The sequence below is a fragment of the Struthio camelus genome, chromosome 4 (genome assembly GCF_040807025.1).
Source record: "Struthio camelus isolate bStrCam1 chromosome 4, bStrCam1.hap1, whole genome shotgun sequence".
Classification (NCBI taxonomy): domain Eukaryota; kingdom Metazoa; phylum Chordata; class Aves; order Struthioniformes; family Struthionidae; genus Struthio; species Struthio camelus.
In genome coordinates, this window is record NC_090945.1 from 12,585,092 (window position 1) to 12,594,795 (window position 9,704).

Here is a 9,704-nt window from a genome sequence, read left to right on the forward strand (position 1 = left end):
CAGAAAAGTGTAATAAGGAAATAAAAGACAGAAAAGGTGGAAAGCAGCTGTAGCTATTTGAAACTGTTTCTACAGCTAATCTTGGCTTACAGAGGTAATAGGACTTGTTTTCTGAAGCCTCAGTCCTGCGCCACAGTCCGGCAGGACTAGGATCAAGGAATTCAGGACCAAATTGGGACCTGATGGGAGCACTTTGCTTTTGCCCCAGCTGAGAAAGCAGGGGTCAGCTTTTTAGCGTCATCATCTCATGGGGGTAAGGGGTACTGTGCACTGCACTAGTTACAGTGTGTCTCATCAGGATTTCTGTGCGTGGTTTTGAAGTGTTTTGTAGAACACAACTGGTTTCACTTGATTGGCATCATATGCGGTCTTGCAATATACAACTTCACCGTGGTAGACCTTCACTTTCCCTTGGCTCTGTACAAAAAGCTCTTGAATGTGAAGCCGTGCCTAGAGGATTTGAAGGAGCTGTCCCCTACAGAAGGAAGGTATGAACAACAAAAGGGCAGCCTTTCTGGGAAGGGAAACTATCCACTTGGGAAAAAGAAATGCCAAACTGGATAATAGCTCTTCAGTGAGCCACCTTCTGATCCATTTCAGTGACTGATTAATTTGTGGGCCACGATCCAAGGAAATCACTTAGGTGTGTGAGGAGTTTCACAGGAGCCATCTCCTCTCCCACAGGCTATCAGGTTTGTGTGCTCAGACTGTAACCCCTGAACCCACCTTCCCGACCCCAGAAAACTGGGGTGTGGAAAGATACCTGCCACACACCTTAGAAAGCAGGGAGTGGGGGCCTATCACTCCACAGTGTGTTTGTACGCAGGATCCCAGATCATGGCCTCAGCCTTTTCCCCCACGCCAGGCTTGGATTAGCGAGCAGGTCTGATGCATGTCTCATGATGTAGCGTAGGATGGGAGCTGTGTGGAGGATGTACGCGTCTCTGTGGGCAATTCCTCCTCTCTTGTCTTCTCCCTGGATCACCGTAACTCTGACGTGGTCCCATGCTAGAAAGGGAGTTGAAAGGGGTGAAGGAATGGCTTTTTCTAAACAGAGTATTGAATGTTTTCTGCATAATTGTCTGGGGACTTTTGTTTCCTCTCACAACTGAGAGGTTAAGGTCACGTTGTCTGACTACTGTTTCCTTTTTTCTTCTGAGCTGCTGTCTCATTTATCAGCGCAAAGCTGCCACTGCATTTAACAGTAATGAAGTAAAACGCCAAGAAGACAGCATCAGGATTTAAAGGAATAGGAGAAGAATATTTTGAACATAATAGGGATATAGATCTAACTTCCCACGGCCCTTACTTCCTTTGTTTCCTCAGCCATTTTGTGTGGTGTTTATACTATCTAGCAGTCCTTAAGAATTAGAACTGTAAGTCTGTTCTGAGGCCAGGATCATTAATGGGGATCGCTATACAAGGTAGGTATGGATTATATCGATAATCTGTGTTTGGGGCATATTTCTTTCTTGCCCCTTCAAGTGACTCAAGAGTTTCTCCCTCTTGCAATACTATTACCCAGATGTATGTTGTTGTTTAGTTTTGCTGATTTTCTTTTCCCCTTTACATGTGTGGTTTTCTGGAGCTCTGATTTTTCCTCCTCTTTCCCTGTCTCTCTTGTAGGAGTCTTCAGCAGCTTTTAGATTACCCTGGGGAAGATGTAGAAGAGACGTTCTGCTTGAATTTTACAGTAAGGCACATTTAACATGTCAGTGCTGTGATTGTTATGGTACAGTTGAAGCCCATCTGTTTATTCATGTATATTGTAGTTTATTCCCAAGTATGCCTGTAGGACATGCACCATACTCTTCAGAAATGTTAAAATTTTTTACTAGCAGCTCCCTTTTTCTTGTATATATGGCCATGAGAACTCAGGTAGTAGGTCGATAAGCTGGGTGGTATATATATTCAGAATAGCCTCGTCACTGTGGCACCTGACTTAAATGCCAGTGGCCGATTTCTCGGCCACAAGATAATGAGAAGTAGGTTCCTAAGTCCCCCCTGAAAATGAAAGTTAGGCTTTGACATCACTGGGTTGATTCTGGAAATTTTAACACAATTTAGAATTTTCCTTACTGTCATAATGCTAATATTTCTTAACTTGAAAGATTATAGTGAATATATTTGGTCAGGCTTTCTTAAAAACAAAGTGCTGGAGCCTATTACTAGGAGAAAGACTGAGGTAGTTGCATTCCTGGGCTACTAGGGTGGTAAAAGAATTTGTTTCTAGCTAGTAGTGTAGAGACAATAGTTTCTATAATGGCAAGTTGATTTCCCAAAATAAAGAGACAAATCTTTACATACATTAAAAGATTAGGTAGGTCCTTCATCATGTGCAAACATGTAGAACCTTACAAAGAAATACAGCATCTTTATTTGTTTCAAAGTCCCGATGCTCTAACGGACTCTGTGTGATGGATTAATCTCAGGCTTGGTCTGGGTTCATGGCTGTTTGTCTGGAGCCATCCTGAGGTAATAGCAACGTGCCAGAAAGCTCTACTACACCCTGTGAAGAAAGTACTTGCTGAGGTGGGAGAACGTTGTCCCTTGCATTGTTTAATAAAGGACAGCACATACAGTAAAGACTGTATCAGACTTTTATCAGACTAGCGTCTGGAGTCATTCAAAGCTGAGTCGGACTATGTCTCATGCAGGTTAGAGTCACAGTTTAGGGTGAGGTGATGAAACCATAATGATCGTGATAATGATGATAATATAAACTATTTTAAAAGGCTACCTTTAGAGTAACCTGGTAGAATTTTCTCCAAATTCTCTTTTCACATAAAAGGGGATTCTCAGTCTCTTTCTTGCTCTTCCTACCACATAATACATACACACATGCAGACGCATATGCTAAAGCCCTGAAATGAGTAAATCATTGATCTCCTAAACTCTGAAGTGAATAAATAACTGATCTCCATGCTTGTCAAAATGTGTGGGTCTTTTATGTATGGCAATTTGAAGATTTACCCTTTTGCATTTTTTTCCACATGACCAGTTGTGTATGTACTGAGTACATTTGGTGCCATTCGAAGCCAGGCAAAAGCAGCAAATTGTCTGCGGTCATGCAGTCTTGTGAGAACAGATGAATTAACATACTGACCTTCTGTTATAAAAAAAAAAAAAAAAAAAAAAAAAGGGAATCCTTTTTATTGCCACGGCATGTGGTCTTAGTAAATATAGTTTTCGTAGTGATCGATCCCTTTTTTTCTGCAAGAAATTGACCTAAAAGGGTAACTTTATTCCCTTCCAAGTTTGCACTTAGACTTAATAGGAAGTCGTACAGCAAACGCAAATGATGGAAAATGGTGAAACATACAGGGCAATTGCAGTAGAGAAAAATTGCTGAGCGTATGCCATTTTCTCTGGCTTCTCTGCTGCACCGTTCACATACCAGTAATCAACTGTGAAAGAGAACCTTGTATCTTTTTGCAGGCTTATGGCCAGGGAAGTACTTTTGATAAAAACTAGTTTTCTGTTTTTGTATAGATCTGCAGGGAAAGCTATGGTGTAACAGAGCAAAAGAACCTGATTGAAGATGGAGACAAAATTCTGGTGCAGAAGAATAATAAGTAAGCGGGGCGTATGTGGGGATGGACTCAAATTTGTGGTCAAGTCAGACGCCACAGAAATTTGGCTGAGACGAAATTTGGGAAATGCATTAGAAACTACTGCGAGCAAATTCTAGAACTGGTTGTTCAAAATTATTAGACATCCATGGCCCTTAAAAAAACAAGAAGACTTTCAGCATCTTTCCACCCATGTTTGGAAAATGTCCCACACTCTTTTGGATGCATATCTTACCTATAAAAGACCTTCACATGGACCCTAGGACAGCTTGCTCATGGTAAATAGAGATTGCAGCATGATGTGGGCCCTTGAAAGTTAATCTCCCTGATTGTGTTTACAGGAACTGTACGTGACAAAAAAAAAAAACAAAACAAAACTGAGACTAGCAAACTTGTTTAGATTATTAATTCTGGAGCAGGAAGCACATTCTCTTGTGCATGCCTGATAGGAGAGAGGACCGCTATCCCTGATTAGAGCCGCAAGGCACTACCGTACATAAACAAACTCCTTTCCATTTGACTGACCCCCTGAGAGTTATTATCAGCATAGCTACCATTTCCCCCACTTTTTTTTCTCCAGCTGCTAAACTGTTTTCTTCTCATAATCCCGTAATTGGATTTCTACAGATGCCATTCTTACTTGAAGCAGCATTCAAATTCTTTCTCTGCTGGCAAAACAGTGTGATCCAGTGATTAGTCAGCAGCATGGTTAGGGGCTTATACTGGGGTTGCTGAAGACCTTACTGGCAAGCCTGGAGATGAAGTCATTTCCTATTAGTCTGATTATTTAATAAGGTTCTGATTGTGTCTAAAGCCACTGCTGTGACAAAAGTATTGTCTATTACTTTCTTAGCTACTTCACTACTGCACAAAAGGGTGCATGTTTACAGCCAGATAGCTGCCTCCATGCAAAATCCAAGTGGAGATGGAGCAGCGTAACTCTGTCTCCCTGCAAAGAAAAGGTGGGCTTCAGGTAAATAGAGGAGAATTTGGACCTAGGCTTGGTGCAGTGAGGTAAAAATGAAAACGCCAGTAATAGTCTCCTTTAGGCTTTTAGGTTGGCTATGTTCCCTCCGAAGAAAAAGACCATTTTCCTACTGTGTGCCAGATTGGCCTAGGGAGAGGAACAAAGGTTTTAGCTCAGAGCAAATGTTTGGGAAGAGCATGCACATTAGCTCCTGCAACTGTTAAGTCAGGACAGGCAACGAGAGAAGCAAATCCACCAGGAGAAAGGCTGGTTTGTAGCTGTACCAGCTTAACACATTCCAGAATGTGATTGCTTTCTCTTGACCAGAGTTCTGAACTCAAGCTAACCTCTAAATCCAAGTCTAGACACAGCTGTCATTTTGTCCGCCTTGCAGTGCTTAATTACTTCCTCCACCCCTGCGTTTGGAGGTCAGGGGACCAATTTGCTGCCCACCTGGCCTCAGTGGTGTGCTCATGCACGCCCTTGGGCACTGCTCTTCCTGCTTGAAGAAGGTTTACCAGGCACTGAAGAATTCACAGGGTTGCTCTCCCTGAAAAATGCCAAGTAGGAAATGCCTGCATTGTCCCTTTCTCCTTTAGAGTTCATATTGGCTGTTGCAACAGAAAGTGTTCTTGATAAAAGGTTCATGACCATAACGGTCAGAGACCTTAAGCTACCGTTAAGCACTCAATCAGCTTGAATTTCTCTTATGCTCAGGTGACTATTGGGAAAATGGCATTAAAACAAATGCACAGTAAATCCGTGGTTTCTTATTCTAAGTTTTCGTATTTGTCAGTCTGTGTCTTTATTTTTGTTTTTAGTTTCTCACCCTTGCTGCTTTTACACAGCATATGCCATGAGAGTTCCTCTACCGAAAGGTCAAAATGTTTCTTTCGATTATAGCCTCCTCAGCTAGAGATTGAGATGTTGGACTCTGCATTTTTTCCTGACCTGCTTAGCTTTTGATTGCAAGTGTGAGCTTCTCTCAAATGTCAGGCAAAAACAACTGCTGCACCCACGCAGGCTAGTTTCGTGTCTCAGTTTGTCACGTTACACTGGCTGGTGCTTTATCATCAGGTGTAAACAAAGAGGAAGTATTTTAAGTCATTGCATGAATAAAATTCTAGTGTTGCACTCAAATTATGATGCCGTAAGAAAAGGAAAGAGAGAGTACAATAAAGATGCTTAACAACAAAACAATCCTAACAAAATCCAGAGACGGGAGTTTGGCCAGGGCCTGCCACAAGTTTCTGGCCAATGATTACAGAACATTGTTTTTATTTTAATGCTATTCTTGGGAACCCTTGAAGCAAAACAGGGTTGTCAGTCTGAGAGAAGTCATTCTCTTTGCCACGTACTCCAAATGCTGATAAGTCTTGCATTTGTTTAACCAGAGTTTGAAGGTGAAGAGGTGCTATCTGTCCCCACAGCTTGCTAAGATTACTTTTCTTGCTCTATAGTGAGGGGAGTTCCTCGAGAATTAACCTTGATTTCTTTTAGCGCGTTTCCCTTTGGGGGCAGGAGGGAGGGACTTGGCCATGCAGTTTCAGACCGAGACTTCAGAACAGGATTTCCTCAGTTTGGCCTCTAAGCTCCTGCTTTGATTTCGAAAGCATTGAACCCCTGGCAGGACTCTCAGTGAGGACTGAGTCAGCTGCAGCTGCCTCTAAAAATCACAGGGTACCTAACTAGGGCTTTGTGAGGCTCTTGATCTTGGACTTGCCAGCCTTCTGGGCACCATCTGTTTGCTTTGGCTCTCGCTCCCTGGTGGAGTGCTGACTCACGACATCCGGCAGTCAGAGGTCACTGCAGATGGGCAGGCAGCCCTGTGCTGAGTAACCTCCAGTGCCTGCAGGCTGAGAAGAGCCATAGGTTATTTCCTGCACGTCCTAAACGTAGGTTTGCAAGAGCTGGGCCAGAGGGTGGACGTGTTTCTCTGGTGACTGAATCCTAATGTTTACTTAACACAACCTCAGCAGAGGTGTGGGCTCCACAGAGAAAAAAGGCTCTGTTTCTGACTGCTCCCCAGTGCTTGGTGTCACCCTGGCTCACTCCTGGCCCTGTTGGCAACTGGATGGGAGGCCACTGTGTGGGTTTATTGGCAGCGCACAGCCTCGGCTCCCCGGGGACCTCCCTTGCAGCCATTGCCAAGCGTTAAGCAGATGCATGGCAGTACTTGTTGCCTAATTCTTTGTCCCTGTTGCAGTGACTCAGCTCAGTGGGAGGAAGGCAGTGGGGTGAACCTGCTGGTGTCTGATGTATGCAAGATGCATTATAGGCAGAAACATTTAATTCTGGCCTGCTGAACAGTTTGGCTCTTTTATTCTGAATACCTAGGAAATTTCCTCTTTAATCCCTATTGAGCATGCCTCTTGCCCACAGTCACTCTGTAGGAAGACTAGCCGTGCCACTGCTTAGCCATATGAATAAAAGTATTTTCCTTTGCCTGCTCTCTCTCAATGCGCTAGGGAAGAATTTGTTGAAGCCTATGTGAATTATATCTTCAACCTCTCCATCCATGAGTGGTACACAGCCTTTTCCACTGGCTTCCTGAAAGTGTGTGGTGGGAAAGTCCTGGAACTCTTCCAGCCCACAGAGCTCAGGGCCATGATAGTTGGAAACAGTAACTACAACTGGGAGGAACTGGAGGAGGTAAACCTTCCCTCTTGCCTTATGTTTCTTCTTTTTCACAAGCAGCAGGATGGGGCAGTTGGGTCAGATGGGCACTAGCCTGGAACATGAGATGAGATAAAGGACAAATGTCTTTTTCTGTATTCCTTGTACGTCCTGCCGTTACTCGCATGGAAGCTCATCTTAGTGGGCTCTCCTGCTACTGATAAAGCTCAGGGAGGGAAGTGGGGACGAGAAAGGACAGGAGAGAAGGATGTCCGTCTGCTCTGTTTAGGGATGAAGCCTAGGACTGAAGGGAAGAGGCAATATTGGGGTCTTCACCCAGAGAAAAACTCACTGCAGTGTGCGAGGGGAAAAAGTAGAGAGCCACGGGCTCAGAGGGGAGCCTGGACATGGAGCAAGAGCTGTATCCTCTCAAAATGCATAGATCAGCAAGTTACTTGCTCCTCTCCAGCCTCAGCAGTGGAATTGGCTTTGCAATGCAGAATACACGATCCTGGCTGCGAGTCCAGCCTGTGAGCAGGCCCCCCAGGATTCCTCGTTACACTTATTAATTAGTCAAATAGTTAGAAGCGTAGCACCTTCCTTTTGCGTATTGCTAGGTGAGCCCTTTCCTGGTTCTTTGAGCTGTGGTGTTGCCCATGACGTGTTCTGTGCTGCATTTCATGCCTGTCAGACGTGCATCTGGCATCAGATACCAGGAGAGATGAGCTCTGGTTTCTGCTTAGTCTCTGCTTTCTAGTGCCAGGTGAAATGATGTGAGTTCTTCATTTTAACAGAGTGCTGTCTATAAAGGAGACTACACTGCAACACACCCAACTGTGAGAATGTTTTGGGAAACCTTTCACGCATTTCCCCTGGACAAGAAGAAGAAATTTCTCTGTAAGTATCTTGTAGTGATGCAAGCTGTCTCCTGAAATGGGAAGATTGGATGCGAGTGTCTGCCCAGCTCCAGGGTCACTGCACTAGTTGCTGGAAGACGATCCAACCTGAACAGCTAGCCCGCGAGATCTACTAGGCAGATATTCTGCTTTCTCCCTCTGTTGGTTTTCTGTTTTGCGTTCATTTTCACCCTCAAAATCCCTGCATTTCTGTCCTGGGAAGCATGTGCTATCACTGAGCAGATCTCTGCAGGGCGCGATCCAGTGCAGTCTCTCTCACAGGGAGCGTGGTCTCTGCACATGGCGCCAGGTGGTGAGTTCGTAACAGCCCCCAGAGCCCTTCTGCCATCTGGTTGCCTCTTCTGCAGGCTGAGTTTGCAGGTGTTGCCACGCTCCTACAAGGGGCAACAGGGCAGTTGTGGGGTGAAAAGCGAGTGAAGAAAGACATGTCTCGTGTAGCAGGAAAATGGGGCCGCACCTCAGAGTGAGCGGGTAGCAGATGCTAGCCCTCCTGTTGGTCTCCCTGTGCTAGTACGGTGGGTGCTGTGCTGAGAAGGAGAAGAAACCCTCTGAAAAAATGGCCTTGGGGAGGGCGTGCTCTGTGTTCAGCAGGGCACACGGACAGAGTGTGTGGCTGTGTTTTCCTTTGCGCATCCCAGCCACCCACAGATCTGAGCTGCTGGGGGGGGGGAGTCACTTTACTTGGGGACAAAATGGGAGGGAATAGAAATACTTGGTTTTAAGGGTAAATGGTTCTGAGTTTGTTGCTACAGCTGACAATTTCTGTTCCCTTGGGGATGGCATTAACCTGAGAAAGCACTGAAAAGAGCCCATCTTTATTTTGGCCTGGTTTTGTTTCCTGTTCTTGTACCCACTAATCTATATCTGTTTGGAAACAGTTGGTTCCAACCACAGAGACGGAGGCGTGCTGAGGAAAGCACTTTTCTCTTGATACCGTTGACAGATTATTCAGCTTTAAATATTCTGTATGTCCTTAGCTCCAAGAAGTGGTGTGTAATCAACCACTGAGTCCTCGGACCTTAATGTACTCCTTAAACTGACCCTTACGGAGTCCTTTCCTGTTCGTTTACCCCTGCCAGTCCTAGAGAGCAGCCTTCGGCCCGGCTCTCCAATCCATTACTGAAAAGTGTCTGTGCAGTCTGAGCTTGCGGACGGAGGAGAGGCATTTTCTTGAGGGCAGCGGCAAGCCTTGGGGCTGGTGGAAAAAGAGCTGAGGAATCCCCTGTGCTGGGTCCTCGGCCCTGGGACCGTCTGTTTTGGGAAACTAGTGTGTCCTTTGAAGGCCTGAAAAAGCCCTCTCCCCTTGTCAACCTTCTGTGAGATGCAGGGGGATGGGACATTAGGCCTTGCTACCTGCTTTCAAAAAAAGCACTCCCTGGCATTTGCCCCCACCTTAGTCTCGGGACTCACTGTGGTGTTGCAGCGCTGCAAAGCACGGTCACATCAGTGCGCTCAGATGTCCCCACTGCCCTGGCCAACTCCTGGAGCTGTGCATCTCTCTCCCCTGCTGCAGCGAGGTCCGTGCAAGGGGCAGGCCTGACGCTGGCTTTTCAGGCAGTTGTTCAGATTGGCCTGTTCTTCTGAGCTCAAGACTGCGGCTACCTCGGTACGTTGTCAGGAGAGCTGAGCCTG

The 9,704-nt window shown here is 45.5% G+C and overlaps 1 protein-coding gene across 14 annotated transcripts in view; it reads left to right on the plus strand.

Annotated features, from left to right (window-relative positions):
- HERC3 (HECT and RLD domain containing E3 ubiquitin protein ligase 3) overlaps nucleotides 1-9,704 on the plus strand; it is a 61,874-nt gene that overhangs the window by 40,792 nt on the left and 11,378 nt on the right. For 10 of the 14 annotated variants that reach the window (XM_068941527.1, XM_068941533.1, XM_068941534.1 and 7 more), the window contains 5 exons: nucleotides 322-488; nucleotides 1,627-1,693; nucleotides 3,493-3,575; nucleotides 7,008-7,191; nucleotides 7,950-8,052. In XM_068941527.1, the coding sequence (XP_068797628.1) occupies nucleotides 322-488; nucleotides 1,627-1,693; nucleotides 3,493-3,575; nucleotides 7,008-7,191; nucleotides 7,950-8,052 (604 nt within the window). The remainder of the gene's footprint in view (nucleotides 1-321; nucleotides 489-1,626; nucleotides 1,694-3,492; nucleotides 3,576-7,007; nucleotides 7,192-7,949; nucleotides 8,053-9,704) is intronic. The other 4 variants (XR_011140830.1, XR_011140829.1, XM_068941532.1 and 1 more) reach the window with 2 other exon arrangements.